Here is a 20,869-nt window from a genome sequence, read left to right on the forward strand (position 1 = left end):
CGTGAAAAATGTTGAGCACTGTTTCCCAAAGTCCAAGATAACATCCTCAAATGTCTTCTTTTGCTCTGACCTCAAATGTCTCTGATCAGCAGTCCACAATCAAATCCAATCTAAAGAAAAAAGACTAAAGAAACCAGAAAATATTCATATTTGAGAAGCTAGAATCATTTTCAGAGAAACTTACACAAAACAATAGTTTTATAACTTTTGATTTGAATGATTTTTCACTTCAGTTGAAGGATAACATGGCATCTCTAAAGGTTATTATATAAAATCTATCTATCTAACCTCTTGGACTTAAAAAAAGGCCATTTGAATCATATCATATTTTGTTGTACAATTTTGTACATTGAAAAAGATTCTTACCATGATGTAATTGTTTATCACCTGTGCCTTTAGGTATTCATTGCCACAACTATACAGCCAAATAATTTCGGTTAATCGATTGATTAGTCAATCAACAGATAATCTGTCATTTCAGTCATTTTCGAAAAAATGTCAAATATCTAGTATTTTCTTCGTCTTATGCGAGAGTAAACTTTATATTATTTTGGTTTTAGACTATTGGTTAGACAAAATAAGACTATGAAAATGTCATCTTTGGCTCAAGAAAATTCTGAATGGCAACAATTCATCAATCAATCAAGAAAATAATCAGCAGATTAATCAGTAATGAAAATAATAGTTAGTCACAGCGGTATTGTCAATAATACTAAACCAAGGCTCTTGTCTTATTAATCTTGTCTATATATTTGCATTAAATAGTCAGTGCACATCCTTAATTGCCTGTCTGTGCATTTAGGTTCTGACATGACCCAGAAAAAGTGATTTCATTTAAATAAACATGTTAATTGTTTTGTTTTTTGCTTCCCATAATTCAGAACTGTACGGTCAGGCTGTTCCTGTAACTGAAAGAACATCAGTTTGGTGTTTTGTTGAATAAGGATAACCTGGATGAGCCTGTCAACTCAATGCCTGAAGCTCTGGTAATGTGTGTTCTGCGTGTCCTCACCCAGCTTGTTCCTGTTAGACAGCAGGATGGAGGTGCAGTGGAGTACATGAGGCAGGGCTGCCTGGACGAGCTCCCAGCGGGAGATGCTCTGGATGGCCTCTGACAGGGCCGGCGACAGCCCGTGGAGCTTATTCTCCACCAGCACCCTCTCAAAGGACTGAGGAGACAGCCAGAGAGAAGAAGAAAAGAGACATAAGCCAGGAACTAAAGCCTCTTTCTTTGACTATCTAAATGTCTCACATGGCCCAAAGCAAGGCAATGCCTGTGGGAGACACAGTGGCAGCTCTGTTTAGATCCAAAGGGATCTGGAGAAGCGTCATTATGGATATGAGTTGCCAAAGGTCTGGCTCCTGGGTAATAGGAGGAAGCATGGGGGGAAAACTAATTTGCTAAATGCAGAATGAAGAGTACACTTGATTTGCAGGTGCATTAAGGTAAAAACAGATTACTGGGATGGGAGCGATTATTTCCCCTCATCATGCACTTGCATTATCTAAATGACTTACCACACAAGATGCTTCATACTGTTTTCCCAACTTCGGACGCAGAAATGCACTGAAAATACAAAAAAACATGCTTGTATGAGATTAAAAAAATATATGAATGTAGTTTACACTATTTCTATGGAAATTTAATCTCCAGTGCCACAAACAAAATATAAATTTTACACAAACAATTCCTTTTCTTTGGCCCACTTTTAATGCAAATATGCTTTACAGGTGTGACATCATACAATCTGCATCCATCTCCATTCACACCACAGTTGCAAAAACATGCAAGCCCACCTCCCTCCATTTAAACCATTCACTGACACCAGTGAAATGACACACTCAGTGACACACGATTACCGATCACGGGTTGAATTATTAGAAGGCAATACATCAATTTTGACGCCTGTTAGAATAAAAATGCGGTTGCCCTTCTCATGTGTCAGGCAGCGACTTTTGCCACGACTGCTGTCAAACCTTGATCCTGCTTATTTTCGGCAATGATAAACACCTGTTATCAATTTCCACTGAAACACATACTAACCTGGTTTGCCTCCATAAGAAGGTCTGGATGGGGAACGGTATTCCTTTCCCGCACTCCGGCTCGTTCTCGTCCAGGCTTTTCCTCTTCACCATTTTTGCCGGACCTGCCTGCCTGCCTGCCTGTGTGCGACCACCGGGACGCGCGGCGGCTGCTGGCTCTGCCCAGGTGACCAGTGATCTTCCCTCACGACATGATTGGGTTCGTCCTGCGTAAAATGGCTGCAAGTGTCGGTCGGTCGGCGGCGATATAGAGAGAGAGAGAGAGAGAGAGAGGGAGGGAGAGAGAGAGAGGGAGAGAGAGAGAGAGAAAGAGAGAGAGAGAGAGAAGGGGAGAGAGGAGGGGGGTGGAGGGTGGGTCGGGGAGAAGGAGAAGGAGAAGGAGAGAGCGCTCTGATTTCAGCACCTCCCTCACCGGACAGCGACAGTTGATCGGCGTGCTAATTTATCGGTGGCGGAGCTTAAAGACGCAGTGTGCAGCTGGGCCAGATGTTTTTATTGTCAACCCTCTGCTTTTCTTTATCATTATAGGGAATGGCACAGGGGCACTTCATATGACTTGACCATATAGAAAAAACGCAAATTGCTGCAAACACACGTCGGCTCGCATCCTGAATGGTGCATTCACAGGAAGGATAATCCCTCCATTTGAATATCAACAGGTTGTTTAATAATAACCCAGGTGGACAACGTTGTGGACGATGAACAGAGTTTGATTTGATGTATCAAAAACCCTTTACTTAAGTAAAAGCAGCAAAACCACACTACAAATATATAGTATTAGAAGTAAAAGCCTTGGATTTGAAATTTTACTGAGGTAAAAGCACTATAAAGAATGTTATCAGCAAAATATACTTAAAGTAAACGTTTTTATTGCAGAATGGCCCCTGTCAACATGTTAAAGATCCCCACCTGACATGTATAAGACATCTAAAAATACTCTGCTTGGAACAATAATGTGTGTCTGATGTGGTTTTTCCACAAAAAAAGTATGCTTATCTCATTAAAATCCATAAAATGGCATCTACTCCTTCTCTCTCATTAAAAATCCAGAATCTCTGAGTATGCAAATTTTCACTGATGGACTCAAGATGTCTCCTCCTTTGCTGAAAAGTTAATTTTCAGTGTATGTGCACTGGAGGCTTCAAGTTTCCACGTCACACTTGTGCAAGTTGCATACTGGACTGAAACTGGTTGTGATGTCACAAATCTTGCTAAAAAGCCTGTCCCTTAAAATCAGAGTTTCAACGAGCACAGAGAAACTTTTCGCTTCAAACAGATGAAAGTGTCAAACTCTGCACAGTGAAGCTCAAACATCCAACTGTAGGAACTGGCAGAAAAAATATATTTTTGAGTGGTGGGGGACTTTAACTCACCATATGTAGGTTATTATTTGATTATAATGACATAATAATGCATTAACATGTAAGTAGCATTTTAATGTCTTAGCTGCTCAAGGCAAAGGAACTACATTAGGCTTAACTTATTGCATTACATTATATTTGATGAGAAAAAACACTGTGCTGCCATCAAAGGCATTTGACACTGTTGATCATTCCTTGCTTTTACATATTTTATGTAATGTTGGTTTTAGTTCAAGTGCGTGTGCATGGTTCCTGAATTACCTATCTGATCGGCAGCAGTCAGTTGGGAACTATTTGTTCAGAGTTTTTACTAATAACTAAGGGTGTTCCACAAGGCTCTATTCTGGGTCCAGTTTTCTTTTTTTTACAATTTATATGAATAATATCTTTTCATCTTTAACTAATTGCCATGCACATTTATATGCGGATTATAGCATATTGTATTTTATCGCATGGTAGCAAAAACTTTCATATTTCCACTGTACAAGGATCCATTATTGAGAGAGTTACAGAATACATACAAACTCACATTCAAATTTCATATGGACAATCTTGTCAACAAATTAATTGTTTTTGTATAGAAATAGAATTAACTTGCCTATGTTTTGTAGGAGAAGGATTGTTGAAGCTGTTTTTCTTTTTGTCTTAGATTATGGTGATGTAATTTATAGGCATGCCTCTGCCTCAACCCTTAAGCCCTTGGATGCTGTTTACCCTTCCGCTCTTCCGTGGTTTACTACTGGTGATGTTTTTAGCACTCATCGTTGCATGATGTATGGAAAAGTTGGGTGGTCTTCTATGTCTGAGAGACGTGATAAGCATATGTATTTATTTATCTATCTACAAGGGCCTTATATTGTGAAGCTGCCATTTTATATCACAACTATGGTGGACACATCATACTCTAAGTCTAATGACTCTCTTTCACTACATGTTACTAGAGTTTGTACTGAGCTTGGAAGATCTGCTTTTTGCTTTTATACTCCGACCGCAGGGAACTCTTTGCAGAGCACCCTAAAAAAATGATAATTTAGTAACCCATTTTAAATCTATGATCACTAACCACTTCAGTTCTGTTTGCACCTCATTTAATTGATTTGGTTTTACATCTTGTATCTTGTATTAACTGCACTTATATACTTGTTTTATTGATTGTTCTCTTTTATCTTGTATTTTTTATCATAACTTTATATCTTTTTTATACTTGAAATCATTGTAAATGAGGGCCAGCCCTCAATGATTTTCTTTCTTTTTAAATAAAGGTTATATATATATGTGTGTGTTGATCATATATTTTATATGTAAGAGCTTTATCTGCGGTAAGTATAGTGGAGTAACAAGTTTAATATTTCCCTCTAAAATGTACTTTAGTAGAAGAAGAGAATTGCAGAAATATAAATAATGTATAACTATAGTAAGTACCTCACTGCGTAAAGACATTACTTAAAGTGGGTCTCTGGTGATTTAGGATTTCACTTCCATAAAGTTGCAGGACTCCCAAGAAAATCAAAGCAGCAGAGGCATAGATATTCTGAATTTCAGTGTCTAGAGTGGGTAAAGCTTTGAAACCATTAGATCTAAATATCGATATATGACAGTTTGCGGTCTTTCCTTGTCACATGACTGTATATTGAATATCTTACCATTTTAGGCTGTTACTCAGACAAAACAAGCAAAATGAAGACATCACAGTGGCCTCTGAGAAATTGTGAATGCAATTTTTCCAAAGACTAAATAGTGAATCAAGAAAATAATCGTCAGATTAATTGATAACAAAAATAATCGTTAGTTGCAGCCCTAATTGCCAGCCATATCCTTCCCTATATCAATATTAAAGTACAACTGTAGTATATCAAAAGACACATTGTTACATCAGGCTCATCAGTTTTATGAAGTGAATGCAGCAGAGGAGATAAATATTTATAAAATGTGTACACTATTATGTAGACACTTAACACTACTAGAGTATGTCAGTGCTGCTGCTTGTTTCATAAATTATGAATAACTTGTGGTTTCCTCAAAACATTTGTCCACAAAAACATGTTTTTCACATCTCTAAAGAGACATGAACTAATACACCTTCACATTCTTGCTTCTCTATACTGCATTAAAAAAAAAAAAAGCACTCTGGATATAAATCAGTCATTACTTTTAGAATTAATTCAAGAGACTAGAGTGTACCACTTTTTATTTTCTTTATTTCTGTCGTCATCATCCTGTAGGAGCATTTGTCATCAGTATGTCTCAAACATCGGAAAGTGTGCACACATCTACATGGTCTTTTAAATACACTTACACAGGCAAAGTGGGGCTGGGGGGAGGAGGGAGGCAAGAGGGAGCACAGAAAAACACTGGAGGGGGTAGCTGACATCAGGGGGAGGAGGACTGGGGGGGGCAGAGAAGTTTCACAATGGTGAGCAGACAATATGCTAGAACAGTTTTCTTTTTTTATTCTTTTTTTTTTTTTTTTTAAATGAATTCTAACAGCTGCAAGTTGAGGGTTTTCCCCATTCTTCATCTCTATGTCATCTGTAAAGTTACACGTTCAAAACAGCCACGCAGGTTCGATCTCACAAAAGGGCCGGGTAGCTGCTCTTTCAAATGGAATGTTTTCATACAGTATAAAGCTTCAGACTTTCCACTTTCGTATCAAACTGTGGGGCTCTTTGCCCTTTCAAAGCTGTTGTACAACCCAGTTTCTGCAGACGGGGAAAGGTCAAAGGAGTGTGAGGGATCTGACCACAGGTTGTGACCTCACAGTACGGACACTAGGATGCACCCTGGCCATTAACACTCACACTGAAAAGTTTAAGATTGCTCCAAATAGATCTAATTTATTTATTATTTATTTGCCATGCCAGCATAACAGCGTTGTTGCAGCCTAATAAAACCACAGAGCTAACGTAAAACCAAACAAAAAAGAGAGCAGCCCATTGGTTTGCAGAGAAGAAAAAAAAAAAAAAAAAAGAAGAGATCTATTGGAAAGCTAGCATTTTAGCGACATAACTGCAATGGTTATCCACATTTAAGTGCTAATAAGCCAGTGCAGCCACAGGGAACGTACAAAAACTGCAACAACTTCCACTACAGTGACATATATATATAAAAAAAAAAATAAAACAAGAGAACACAATTTGTCCAACAATTCAGCACGTATCAGGAAATCATAAAACCAGCCAACGAGCAAACAAAAATTCATGACTTAAAATGTCACATTTTAGCAGACATGCCCATCAGCCATTCTCTCGCAGGTACAGTTACACGCCATGTTTCTTAAGTCTCTCACATAGTTGTATCTTTCAGACAAGAGCCTAGTATCTAGTAGCTATATCTTGCATTCAGTACCGTTCATGTTTCTGAATGGACATTATGCATGACGTTTATCCCCATACAAGTGGAATGCGGTGATGCTTTTCATGCTAAAAAATTCACTGTACAATCGTAAAACCGACAACGCCTTCTTAGACAAACACATCCACTCAAACCTTAGCACTCAGCCTATCTAGAACAAAACAGAAAAGTCCGTAGTTGAGTGACCAAAAAATGAATGAAAAAACAAAGTGTGAGCGGGCTCTAGCCCTTTTCAGGGAGTGAATGAAGAATAATCTTAGAATTCAGTTTGAAGGGTTTGAAGGGTTGTTGATGGACGAGACAGTCAATCAACTACAAGTGTATAACCTGTGGGTTTTAGTGAGAGTGTGTTTGGGGGTCATGTTGCAGTGAAGGACTGTGGGAGAACACTGGATGCTTATGAGTAAATAAGACTTATGGGGAAAGGAGAAATGGTGTGGATTTTTGAGGATATCCGAGGAAGTGGAAGCAGGCGGCTTATAAGCCCTGCTTAGCCAGGGCAGCGGTGACATCCTGGGCCAGCGTGGAGAGCTGGGGTGACTCCAGGAGGTTGATGCTGCCGGCGGAGGACAGGCGAGGGGAAGTGCCTCCAGTCTCGACCCCTGGGGAGTGGGTGACGACGATTTCTGCGCCGTGGTCAACCCGAGCTTTGGCTGATTCCCGGAAGGACAGCTTGTGGCTCTCGATCTGGCAGGTGAGGAAAGAGAGTTTAGCTCAAGATTATTTTCTCTTCTTTATTTTTGCAGAAACAGAGAGGAGGCTTCGTGTTTGTGCGCAACTACTATATGTGCTCCTTTTTACCATAACGTTCCCCCCTCCGGGCATGTGGCTGGCATTGTCCAGGGAGCGGACCTTGGCATGGGCCTTGTCTCTAAAGTCAAGCTTCACATTCTCAATTCGCACATGACCTCCCCCTGGGAACAGCAAGGAAGAGGCGAAAAGCATCAAACCCACAGGGCATCACTCGCCTGCAGGCCAGAGCTTCTCCTAAACAACACTCAGGACAGACAATGTCAGGCTGCACACTGCAGTGCACAAAAAAGGACACTGTGCTTCTGTTTACCATCTTGACTCTGTACATACAGTATCATACAGGGCTGAAGCTATCATCATGACTTTTCATGTATTTACAACAAAAATTTCAATTACTTTTGGTGACTTTGGAGCTAACTGTCATTCATATCATGTAAATTATTAATACCAAGAGCAGAAATTTGTAGACAAGATCATACTATCACAATATAATTCAGCTGAAAGTCAATAACAATGTTATTGGATAAACGCTCACCTTTGAATCATATATATTCCACCTACTGTTCTCTTTTACTCTAAGTATTTTAAGCATTTTGATGATATTGGTATATCAAGCAGTATATTAAATATCAGGTTATAAAAGCAGATTTGCTTTAGTTATTTTTGAATTACAGTATTTTACTCTACATAAACCTTGCAAGGATGTATATTGGACACAGTTACATATATATATGTACACAGTATATAAACCTGTGCTTAATCTGCTTTGAGAAACGAATGATAAACACCAAGATTGTCAATGTTCTCTCTTTTTCTTTTTAAATATTTTATTTTCCCTTTTTAAAATGAAACTATGCCTTTATGCCTAATTGTGTGTGGAGGTGCTTAATTTGTTAAATACAAAGATTTTAAAAAAAGTACGCTACCTGGTCTGTGGTGGATGTTGGACATGGAGCCACATTTGGCGGTGACGTGGCTCAAATCTATCTTCTTGGTCTGGATTTGGACCTGTAGGCAGCAGCGGAAAGCACATATTAACCTATGTTTACTAGGAAAAAACATTGCGGTAAACTATATACTTTTCTTCACAAAAAGTTATAAATCAGCCATGAGACGATGTGACATGATCCTGGATGAAGGCAGATTAATTAAATCAACGCTCGTCCACACAGGAGACACAGGATGCTGATACCAGTTCCCTGCAGAGAGGTTAACTTGAAAGCAAGCACTAAAATCGCAGACATCAAACAAACACAGAACACAAGCACTACCTAACACTACAGGGAGTATATGCTTCAATAAAACTTTATTGTCCATGGGTGACATGAATTAGTGTAAGTGTGAACGTTGTTAAAAAGACACACTGACAACCCTGCATGCTGTAAAGTTGTGTTTACACTTATACACTGTGCAGAGACAGCGAATATTGTGCCTCAGCCAAATGTAAAAAAAAATAGTTTTGGTGCCAATTCTTGCAGAAAATTAAACATATTTGATTCTGAAGCACAAAAAACAGTTAATAAAGATGAAAATATTCCACAACTACAACTCACAGACAGGTTCATGCCTAAGTGTATATATTTATTAGAATGAGAGAACTTGAAAAGAGAAGGTTTTTGTATAGGTGATTATGCTTTTTTTTTTGTGGAGTCACTCACGTTTCCCCCGCCTGCTGTGTGCTGGAGTTTGTTCAGCGAGCCACATTTAGCCTGAACGTGGCTAAAGTCCAGTTTAACACTTGGAATCATGACCTGGGAATGACAAGGTATCTTTTTTATACAAACAAACAGCGCACACATGGCTTCTCAAACGGGAGGGGGAAGCTTAAAAAAAGGCCCACCTCCCCCCCCCCCCGCCCTTTCCCTTCCAAAATAATCCCATAAAAGTGTCCCAATTTTAAATCCACGACCTATCAATCTGTCTGCACTCATTTTAACGCTGGAGCATTGAAATTTTAGCTCATCTCGACAACAGAACAACAAAAAAATATGGTTTTTATTGATGGAGTTCAGCTTTTATGCAGGGATCAAGGCATTTATCAGTGTGCAGAAGGTATGCTTGTTGTAACCCATCCACAGTCTTGAACTTGTCCCTGTTTTGAGCAGAGCTGTTAAAGCAGAAAGAAGCATATTTGGATTTAATTCCAAAGTGCAATAACCACTATTTGTATAAGTATGAAAGGCAAAACGGACAGCACAAAATCAAAACAAAAAATAGAATTTCTTCTACTTTTTGCCTGACAAAGAAGTAACATGGATGCATTGCAGTTTGGAAATAAACCCTTCATTAGCCAATGACAGACAAACACATGGGTCCATAATAGTAACACGACACAGCAATACTACAGCTGAAAAGGGGAAAGAGAAAGAGACGAGGAGAAAGAGAAGAACGAAAACAGAAAGCTGTACATACATTGCCTCCTTTGGGCGTGTGCTTCAGATTATCCTTGGAGCCGCACTTTGACTGAACATGACTGAAGTCCAGTTTCTCGGTTACAATTTGAACCTAAAACAAAATCGGACGGAAAAAAAAAAAGAAAATACTATATGTGCCTTGTTTAAGTCAAGTGTGTGATGACTTATCAATGTGTCTTCACATGCATTTATACTTAAAATGTGTTTACATTAACAGTGATTTTCTTTCTGAAGAGCTCTAAGAAATAGAAGTGGTGATCTGGTCACTGGCTTCCCAATCGCGAACAAATGAAATGCATGACTGCGGGTGAGTGTTTCGCCCTCACATCACCTGCCCAGGTTCTTTTGTGGTGGCAGATTTTGAGTTTTAGTTCGACCGATGTTTCTCAGAGCTGCTCTGGAGGCAGAAATAATCTCATTGGCCAAGTTAAACCTTAAAAACAAAAAACATGTTTGGCTGTATGATCTTATATAGGCAATGAAAAATTCAAGAGGTAACAGAAGATATATAGAGATATATAGAAATGAAAATGTATAACTTTTGTGATCTAGCTGGTTGAACACAACCAATGAGAGTATTTCAGCCTTGTGCATCATTTTGTGCTGTTTTGTAAGACAAAATGAATTTAAAAAGCCTACTTCATTATTAAAAGTGAACATACAGAGAGGGTAAAAAGAAAAGACAAAGGGGTTCAAGGAAAACACACAAGCCTCCGTCTCCAGTCTACACTGACCTGACCTGGTTTCTCGACAGCTCTTCTTCTTACTCACACACACGTTATATGACACACATACTCTTCCTACTATCTATTTTAGTGGGTTTTTTTGCTGCTCCTGTACACAACCCAGTCCCTTCTACAGCTGTTACAGCACAGACAGCTGCAAGGTCAACCAATGACAAAGCACCTGCACAGAACCCAAAGACAATCTACCCAAACTAAATATATATATTTCTAAGGGTGATTATACCAGGGCTGAAACAATTAGCTGAATATTAATTAATGATCTGTAACTATTTCGATAATTGATTATAAATCATTTTTTTTAAGTAAATATACCAAATCTCATTGGTTCCAGCTTCTCAAATGTGAATATTTTCTGCTTTTTGAAGATTTGGGCTCAAAGAAATTTTGATTTTGGCATTATTCACCACTTTCTGGCATTTTATGGAGAACAGATTAAGCAGCTAATCAAGAAAATATTGGACAGATTTATCTATAATGGAAATATTGTTAAAATTGTTAGTGGCAGCCCTGAATTTTACATAATATAATGGTTTTTAATATTTTTTAATATTTAAAACTTAATCTAGTGGAGAAAAATCACCTAACCTGACTCACAATTAATTAATAACAAAATATCACTAACATTACATTCTCATTTTAAAATGATAAAATTATAAATATAGCATAAAATGTTATATGTCACTACGACTCATACAATCTTTATTATCTTTACTTATTTAAGAAACTTCACACATCAGTCACTCCAGGTTTCCCACAGAGCTCCAGTATATCAGAAGACCACGAAGCAAAGCCTGCTGTGCTGCTCCTCACAGTCATGCATCACCCAGCTTGATTAAAAATTTCTGTCCCTCTGTCACATTTCTCCCTAAAGAGGAAAGACGAGCTGGCAAAATGACGATGAATCGCGTCCTCTCCCATACATCAGTGGGGTTAATGAAAAAGTCTCACCTCTGAAATATTCAGAGAACATTAAGACCATCGGTTGCCTTGGTTATGTGATTAAGAATTTGCAGTCCATTAGACGACCACACATCTGTTACATCCTACAGACAAAGATGACAGGAGTGAATCCCACATCCCAACCATTAGAAGAAAACAACCACGAGTCCTTGTAAGAAAAAGAAATAATAAGAGCTAGGCTTTTATTAAGCTAAATTATCCAGTGGTGACCCTTCATCTCTTGCTTGAACAACAGTTTAACAGCTTGGCCACTGAAAATCTTTATCACACAATCCTCTTCAGTTCAAGAGAGGCAGACTGCTAACAAGCCACTTGAAACATAAATACAAAAACACACAAGCTGCGCAATGAAGAAAAAGAATAAGAAGAAGTTAAGTAAGGTGATATGTTTCACTCTTCACTTCTTAATAATTAATTCCACCCGCTTGCAATTATTAATACTCAGAGCCAGAGGGAAAATCCTGCACAGCAATGACGAAAGCAGATCCCCAGGGCGAATGATGTTGCAGGATGACTGCTCCTCGGAGGCAGTGACTGGATTCTTGGAATATTCTTAAGAGAATGGCTGCTTTAAACCTGCTGCTCATTATTTTAGAAAACACATGACGCTTTTTCAGTAGGGAGAAATTTGAGAAAGGTAAGGAGAGAGGGAAGACCAAAGGGAAAGTCAAAGGAGGAGGCCGGAGGCGGCCGATGACTGGTGGTTCATCCAGACTGACGGAGATGACAGTGGACAGGGAGAGGGCAGGGGACAGTCAGAGGAGGCAGACAGACAGTGACGGCAGGGGTTTAGAGGCAGGGCAGACTGTGAGTGATAGTGAAGATGTCAGGAGAGATATTTGAGCATTTTTTGACATTTCAAAGACAGAGAGACAGACAAAGAAAAAGGTAGAGGAGGGAAAGAAAAGGGAAAACAAAACATCTTTTTTTTTTATAGAGGTGGTTATGACTTTTGCTATATTGTGACAATAGACATACATGCAGTGGAATCCCAAATCCAACAGAAACTATACCAGGCAACAAATACTTTTCTAAGCCATCTAATTAAAAAATACATTTTTAATTAGATGGCTTTGTGCTATAATGGTTTAAGTAAAAGTTAATGGTCAAATATATTTTGTTTTTATGTTCTTATTTTTTGCATCTGTCTTTTATATATGTTTTCTGTCTTTTAACAGCACGTTTTATTGCTTCTTGTTTGTATAAATATACAGAAAGTGTATGAATATTCATGTTATATATATCATGTTAGCTATAATAAACTAGGGTGGTAATAGTATCTTTTTTCTCCAAAATAATATACTGTATATTGCCAACCTTTTATCAAAGAGAAAAGATGTTATTAGAGTCTTGGTTGATTTTTTTAAATATTAAGTTGCACAACATAACTTGGTTTTAGTGCCCCCATGTGGCAGAAGGAGGTAACTGCTGGTCATTTTGAAAGTCAGAAGATATACAGTATATGTATCTTGATCTAATATGTAATTGTATTCTATTTACTTCGGTTGAATGAACACATGAGACTCTGATTTTTTTTAAAGGTTTTGTTATGTCCCAAGTGTGATTCCATAATTTAATAACATGACTATCATGCTCCACCACAGTCCTGTTACCTGTCCTCCTTTCGGCTGGTGTTTGATGTTGGCGGTTGAGCCGATCTTGGACTTTACATTCTTCAGGTCAGGCAGGGGCTGATTGAGAACCTTCAGCTGCCGTTGGGTGGAGGACGGCGACTTGGGCGGGGTTCGGATGACCGCCACCTTCTTCTCCTGGAGGATGCTGAAGGACTTGGGTGTGTGGCTACCAGGGGTGCGCGAACCAGGGGTGCGGCAGGAGTAGCTAGGGGGTGAGCCGGGCGTGACGGCGGAGGAGCCAGGGGTGGAGGCGCCGCTACGGACTGCCCGGGAACGTGAGTCTGTACCTGGGGGAGGGAGAGCGATTACAACGATAAAGAGAAGAAACACAGATATGAAATGAAAGAAAATCCTTCCTGGAGACAGAAACACCTCGGACAAAGAGAAAAGAGGGAGAAAAACATTAAAGAGAAACAGATGGATTCTGTGTGTGATCCTTCATCTGGTTCTGATGATGATGATAAGAAAACACAACACACATGGAACTGTGAACGCTGTTCTGTTGATGCCAGATTTGCTCTGTTTCCACAAAACAAACAATGCCGGTCAAACAAGAAATGTTTGACAAGGAGCATGTGAGCACACACAGGCAGCTGAATTCATTTAATGAAGATGGCTTGTTGCTGGGATACTGGGCCTGGACCAATAGGATTTTAGCTGATAAGGTTGTATATATGAAGAGGTACTGTTGATATGGATCCCACCTGTTTCTTGTTTAGGGTAAAGCAGGTTTCACAGAGCCAAATATGACACTTTTTACAACTATTTAATTATATTTGTATCAAATTAGGGCCAGACTGAGATTAAACTAAAGAAACCAGCTTGATGAAACTTCTTATTTCTGTCCTCATACTGCAAATGTGTAGAAAATAGCTTCAAACTCAGGCCAATTTTGTCTGTCAGGTAGAATAATTTTAAAAGACCTACACCTTTCAGAATAATGAATGAATGAATGTTTTGTATAGCTGATGCTCATAACTATACATTATATAAGCCCTATTGCTTTGACATCGGAGTTTTTGATAAACAAACACAATCAAAACCACTATGTGGATGAAGGAGGGTGTGATGGTTCTAACTGGAGCTACTGGGTGCTCTACCTGCCATACTAGGGGCTCTCCCAGACCTGCTGTCCGCTCTGGGCTCGGTACGGAACGCTTCAAGAGAGTTGGAGAGGTGGAAGAAGGACAAAGAGGAGTGAGGGGAGAAAGAAGGCAAAGAGGAGGAAGGCAGGGGGGTGGTAGTAGTTAAATTCAATAGGTGGTCAATAAGCAAGTGATTAAGAAGAATCATTAGTAAAAGCGCAAGAGAGTACTGAGGCAATCTGCTGTGTAAGGGATGAGATAATGAGAAAATCAATTTGAAGGTTCAATATTTTTAATGTGTGTATGGTCTTACAGGTTGGCCTGGAGGGGCTGCTGTTGTCATCTTGTTCAGCAGCAGGGATGTGGCGTGTCAGAGACTTGGCAGGCCTGGGGAGGGATGACCTCTTCTCTGGGCTGCGGTATGCTCTCTCCTGAATGAACACACACCGTCACAAGCTCAATCACATGTAATCCGCGTAGACATTAGTTACAGCTACCTATCTGACATTTTCACACACAGCAATCCCTTCTTTTTCTCTCCTTCCACTTTACCTTCTCTGCCCATTTGTTAGGCAGAGGGGACGGACGGGAGCATGCAGAGGAAGGGCGGGCCTCGCAGAGCTCCGCCGCCACCAGGGGGCTTCGTTTAAGGCTACAGGCAGAGCCGGGCCGGGGGGGCTGGTGATCGGACCCCCGACGCTGAGCTGCCATCTTTAACAGAACAGCCCGAGTGGGGCTCTGGAAAGCAGCCGTGACAAAGAGGCAGGAAAGCGTGCAGGATAGATGGATGATGTGCAGGCAGGTAGGCAGAGGTGACAGACAGATGGAGAAATGAAGACGTGAGATGGATGCAATGGAGATGAAATGTGCATTTATGGTTTACAAGGCAGGACACGTTGCATGCAAGTGTATTTGGCAGTGTGTCACAGCATCTTGTATCAAAGTTCCTCATTGAACTAAATGTTTCTGCTGTATTTATAGTTTAATTCCAAAATAACATGCTGACTCTAACAAAGTCACGATGAAGCTATTATGGTTGTATTATGAAATAAGATATGGTATTATCAACATACACAGTTGATTATTTAATTTTCTTTTAAGAATGGACATTTTGGACCCTTTGATGGAGATTTTCACATAAGGACAGAAAACACGATGAAACATTTAAACGTCCAACACCAAGTAAAAAAGAGGATTTGACTATGGAAAAGAAAAAGAGGTTTAAGGGGAAATACTGGGGTTATTTTACACAAAAGTGAGAAATGACGTTCACCTCTTTGTCACTGTGCTGCACATCGTGAATGCTGTTTATTGCTAAAATGTGCACGTTATTATCTGATTTCTATACTCACTGATTTTCTCTGTCGAGACTGGCACAAGGAGGCAGGCATGCAACACACATATGCACACAGAGAGAAATAAAAAGAGACAAATGCAGACATGCAGAAGGAAAGGAAAAAAAGAAAGAAAATATGGGGGGTTTTCATGCAAACAAGGCCCCATGATGCAATGCAGTTATTTTGAGAAATTTAAGACGATATGACAGAAGATAAACTAACTATTTGCATCGATGTAGGACTCCTGAAAATGATGTCACTTCAGTGTACTTGACAAAATCATAAAGCTTTTACAGACGTGACTGTGTGTATTTGACAGATATTGACTGAATAACCTCACTGCAAAATGGAAAAATGTATTCATGTAAACTGAAGTGTACTGCAGATGATATATTTACTGATATACATTTTTACTTGCATATCATAGCAAAAACCTACATTTAGACACAATCAACTATGCACAAAAAATGCAAAACAACTATCTCCCATTAGTTAATAAAGAGATGTATGTACCATAAGAAAAGAAAAAACTAGGCTAATTCTAATCACAGCAATTGCATGTGTATGTGTGTGATTGCATGGCAGCACTTACAGTGGGTCTCTCCCTGGACTGGTGGACACTGAGGGGCTGATGGCTTTCCATACCTGTACAGAAAACAGAGTCCAACTGTAATGATCAATATGAACCAGCAGGGGGAGACATTTGCGAGTGTAAATTTTCACACAGCCACATACACACACACGTACTCAAACTTCTGAAACCATTATTTAGGAGCAAATGGTGTTTGCTGCACAGTGATCTACCAGCAGACACATCAAGATCCAGATAGAAATCAGTGAAAAACCTTCTTTGCATGTTAAGCATCACATCACAACATTATGATCAGTTTCTCTTCACACCCACTGACCAAACATACCACCGCAACCATGCAGCCGCTTCCAGCAAACATATACGAGTGACACTTAGTGATAAGACAAAGAATAAAACCAGAGTTCACTCAGTGAATACCAGTCACAACAAACTACACAGCAGCATCATTGAGCATGAAAAAACAGGAATATGAAGCCAAGCATGAGTAAACACTCCATTTTTGACATGGATAAAATGAGAACCAAAAAGACAAAACAATTGAGCTTGTAATAAAGGGACCACACATGATGTTTTGAAAATGGGTCAGCAGCACATGATGTTTGCCAGCTACATTGCACCCGCTTGATTCCTCAAAGAGCCGTCAATAGAGAGAGAGCAGGCATCAACATTTCCATTACCTGTCCATATTTGTAACAACAATCCAAACCCTAATTGATTCAGCTTTGGTTGAATTTCTATGTCAAGTGTAGTTGGAGTTAGTTGTTTTCTGCACAAATGTTACTGTAAGACAAAGTTTGACGCCACAAAGTACACATTCCAATTTTTGCCAATTGCACAAATCTCTTAATATCCTTTAGGAACTTTTTTCTGAATCATAATTATTGGTAATTTTGTGCGACAAAGGCCTCTCAGCACTCCCTTAGGCTTCTTGGGTACTGTACTGCTACACTGTGTCACTTGAGTCAATCCAAAAGAAATATGGTAAGATTTGGTTGCACTCTCTCTATCCATGGCACAGATTCTTGGTGAAAAGTGTTCACCTGTGGCCTTGCGTCTAGCAGAGCCGTGAAGCAGAGCGGGCCTAGGATGTCTGGCCACCACTTTGGCTACACTCTTTCGAGATGGAGAACGAATTTGGAGGGCTGACACCTTATTCTGGTCAGCCCTCCGTATGCCTACTAGCAGAGAGGAGAGACAGGATTATATGAACAAGTTACATTGTTATTGTGTTTTCTACTACAGTTCATAGTTGCATAAATACACTTTTATACAGTTAAAAATGAAGTTCATTGCAATTTGTTAAAGAAAACAAATTTTTAATATAGAATTGGAACCTTTTTTCTTCTTCATCTCCTCTCTTGGATGGTGGCTGGGTACTTTGCGGGACACTTTACTCTCAGTGGTGCTAGGGTGACCCCTTCCTCTGCCAGGGGCCCGTTTAGCGGGTCTGTCCACCACAGGTCTACTGGTAGGACTCTGGGTCTGAGGAAGGGCTTCGATTTGCTCAGTCATGATACTTTTGTCATCATCTGCAGTGGAGAGGGATTAAAAGAGGACTAATTCTCCACAATCTTGGCTAGCTAGGAGCTAGCTTAGTGCAAAGAAAAACACTCATTCACATTCAGATTTAATAGCAACAAGCCTGTTTTTATATATATAACAACATGTTAAATATACATTAAATGTCTTAAACATTTATTTTACAAGCAATTATTATGTGTAATTGTTTGATAGCTCTGGGTACCTTGTGAGTTCATCCAGCCACTGTCTGTGTCTAGGATAGAGACGTCCATGGTGGTTTCATCATTAACTGCCTGACTGGTCTGGCAGAGCCCATCAGAGGTCTCTTCCACCTCTTGACCAATCTCAATGTCTTTCTCATCCTCCTTCTCACCCGTCCTCTCCTTCCCTTCATCCTCTTTCTCTACCGTTTTCTCCTCTTTCTCTTCAGCTACTTCTCCAGAACCAGTATCCCCCACTTCCTCCTCTTCTGTCTGGACTTTCTTTACCCCCTCATCCTCCTCTTTCTTCCCTTCATCCCTATTTTGTGAGTTACCTACAACTTTATCCTCTCCCATGTCCTCATTTCTATCTCTTTCCTCTGGTGGCTGTGGTACGTCATGGTCAGAGCATGGAGACAAGTGTGAACTGTCTGTCGCAGGTTCCCCATCATCACTGTTTTGTGCACTATGACTCCATTCTTCTGCACCAGACTTGGGATCGTCATCCACCATTGGAGCAACTTCCAGCAGCCTCACCCCTTCTTTCTTTTGCTGTTCCTTTCCAACTTCAGCTTGATCTGTCTTGAAGATTACAGGCACTTCAGCTTCCTCCATTATCTCTTGAGGCTCTTCAGCAATCTCAATATCGTCCTCTTCCTCTGCTTCTTCCTCTACTTGTGCTTGAGGTATAATGATGACTGGGGAGGATATCTGTGGCTTTGGTGAGTCTTTTTCCGGTTTTACCTCCTGCAACTGAATTTGGGACACTTTCTCATCTAAGGGCTTTTTAGTGCTTAAATCCAGAACAACTTTTGAGGTCTCTTGAATTTCTATTCCTTCTAATCTTGTAGGTGTCCCATGTTCACTTTGAGTCGTCTTACAGTCTTTTTCTGTGCTTTCTTCTGAAGACTGAGATGGTGCTGAACGTATGTCTTTATTTACCATTTCTGGTTCTTCACTTCTTTCTCCTGAATCTTCCTGCTTAGATTTTTGAATTTCTTTCTCTAATTCTGTCTGTTTATTATCAGCCCTTTCAGACTTTGGGTCATTCTCTGCTTTGACCTCCGTTAAGATTTTCCTAGTGTTCTCCTCAATAACTTGGGTTTCTGAGGGTGGATCATCTGGGGACTTGGGGGTGGCAGGAGTTGGGGGAACCTTAACTCCAGTTTCAGCAGGAGTGAAAGTAAAGGAATTGTCTGGCGGGATGGGAGAAGCCTCTCTTGACGGGTCTTTTTCAACGTCTACCTCAGGGATTGCTTGGATCTTTATGTCACCAGGAAGGCCACTCTCCAAACGAAACTCAGTCAGTCTGTCTTTTGAAGTATTGATTGGGATTCTTAGGCGATCAGGTTTTATTCCACTTGTCACAGCTTTTTCAAGAATCAGAGTAGTCTTTACTGGCGCATCTTTCTTTTCAAGCACTGTTTTTTGAGAAATCTCAGGGACAGTTCCTTTATGATCTTCTTGTTGCATTCCTTTTTGGACACCCTCATCTTCTGTGGGTCCAAGCTCCTGTTCAACTTCACCCTCCATAGCAGGGAAACGTTGGTAAGGAGAGTCCCCTGGACTGGGCACATCCGCAGGGGAAGGCATGGGCCCAGAGTACTCATTGAAGACACAGTAGCCCAGTTCCTCCAGCTGGCTTTCCCCACTCACCACCCTTGAGGTCTGATCTCCCAAGGCAAGCTTGGCTAAAGAACTCCCCACCAGAGCTGACACATTGGCAGGCACAGACTTTCGTCTCATGTGATCAACCTCCCTCCTCTCTATGGATGGCCCCGGAGGCAGGGCCCCGGCCAAGTCCAACATCTCAGAGAGGCTACTTGATTGCTCCAAACTGCAACTGTGTTTATCAGAAGGTAAAGGCGTTTCTGCCTGAGTGGGGATATCTTTAGGTGATTCTGTGGAAGTTGGGGTAATGGAGACAGCTGGAGGAAACCTGGGTGTATGGCTCTCCACAGATGGTGTTGAAGGGTAAACTTCTGATTCATCAAAACTTCCACTGATAGGACACATGCTTTCTGAGGAGGTCCTTGACTTCTCTCCCTTCACAGTCTGTCCCACTGTGGACCCAACTGTAATGTTCAGGGAGAGGCTTCTTTGTTCTAATGACATCTTACCAGGAGAGGTTCTGACTTTTCTATCTTGTTGATCCTCTAACTTCTGCGTAATTTCAGTGTCCCCACTTAACCTTGTCTCTGCTGTTGTGCTGAGCTCGTAATAGCTCTGAGTTTGTGGAGACTCCTCTTCTTTGCTTTTTGAAGATGTCTCAAAGTAGGTTTCTGATCCTGACTTGGGTTCGACAAAAATATCAGATGAGGATTTCAGCTCTGTACCAGGTTCTGGACTTGATTTGACTGTTTCTTGCCTTTGATCCACTTGGTGAAGGTTGGTCACAGGTGTCTCATGCAATTTAATGTCACTGCCACTATCTTGGCCCTCCTTGTTTATCCCGTCATCCATCCCCAGTTTTTCCTTGCTTTCATTCACAGGGGTTTCTGCTTTGCTTTGCAAGATAATTCCCTCTTTTTCTTCTGTCATAAGTCCTGAAGTCTCTTCTGCAAGTGAAGGCTGTTTTGCTTCTTTTGCGTTTGACTCGCCAACAAGGTGGCTCTCAGCTGCCTCTTCTACCCCACCTTTTTTGTCTTGATTACCCTGTTCGGCTGAGGAGGTGTCAGATTGCTCTTTTTCTTTCACAGACGAGGGTGGAGGTTCAATCGAGGCAAGTTCTGCTCCTTCAGGTGTTGCTCTTTCAACTACCACCTGCTTCTGATGTAGCGATGCCACTTGAGGCTCCTCTTCTTTCATAGCAGACTCATGAGACTCCTTACTGATACACTCCTCGGGCTGGGCTGTGAGTTTGAAGGATACT

At 40.4% G+C, this 20,869-nt stretch overlaps 2 protein-coding genes across 6 annotated transcripts in view; both read right to left on the reverse strand.

Moving 5' to 3' along the window:
• LOC122976688 (protein unc-80 homolog) overlaps nucleotides 1-2,244 on the reverse strand; it is a 47,513-nt gene extending 45,269 nt beyond the window's left edge. The window contains exons 1-3 of the mRNA XM_044345310.1: nucleotides 2,045-2,244; nucleotides 1,519-1,567; nucleotides 1,013-1,169 (exon numbers count right to left, since the gene is read on the reverse strand). Of these exons, the coding sequence (XP_044201245.1) occupies nucleotides 1,013-1,169; nucleotides 1,519-1,567; nucleotides 2,045-2,136 (298 nt within the window). The 5' untranslated portion in view covers nucleotides 2,137-2,244. The remainder of the gene's footprint in view (nucleotides 1-1,012; nucleotides 1,170-1,518; nucleotides 1,568-2,044) is intronic.
• Nucleotides 2,245-5,585: 3,341 nt separating this feature from the next.
• LOC122976550 (microtubule-associated protein 2-like) lies at nucleotides 5,586-20,810 on the reverse strand. 5 transcript variants are annotated; one of them, XM_044345101.1, is made up of 13 exons: nucleotides 18,021-20,810; nucleotides 17,611-17,805; nucleotides 17,317-17,454; nucleotides 16,277-16,329; nucleotides 14,900-15,085; nucleotides 14,661-14,778; nucleotides 14,363-14,419; nucleotides 13,242-13,549; nucleotides 9,921-10,013; nucleotides 9,167-9,259; nucleotides 8,435-8,516; nucleotides 7,557-7,669; nucleotides 5,586-7,442 (listed from the first exon to the last, which is right to left on the reverse strand). In XM_044345101.1, the coding sequence occupies exons 1-13, from the start codon at nucleotides 20,803-20,805 to the stop codon at nucleotides 7,233-7,235; spliced, it is 4,431 nt and encodes a 1,476-aa protein (XP_044201036.1). In that variant the 5' UTR covers nucleotides 20,806-20,810; the 3' UTR covers nucleotides 5,586-7,232. The 5 variants fall into 5 exon arrangements, with proteins under 5 accessions (XP_044201036.1, XP_044201037.1, XP_044201041.1 ...); XM_044345102.1 differs by lacking the exon at nucleotides 17,317-17,454; XM_044345106.1 differs by lacking the exons at nucleotides 14,900-15,085; nucleotides 17,317-17,454.
• Between the last annotated feature and the right edge of the window lie 59 nt (nucleotides 20,811-20,869).

This window comes from Thunnus albacares, chromosome 24 (assembly GCF_914725855.1).
Source record: "Thunnus albacares chromosome 24, fThuAlb1.1, whole genome shotgun sequence".
In the NCBI taxonomy this organism is placed as follows: domain Eukaryota; kingdom Metazoa; phylum Chordata; class Actinopteri; order Scombriformes; family Scombridae; genus Thunnus; species Thunnus albacares.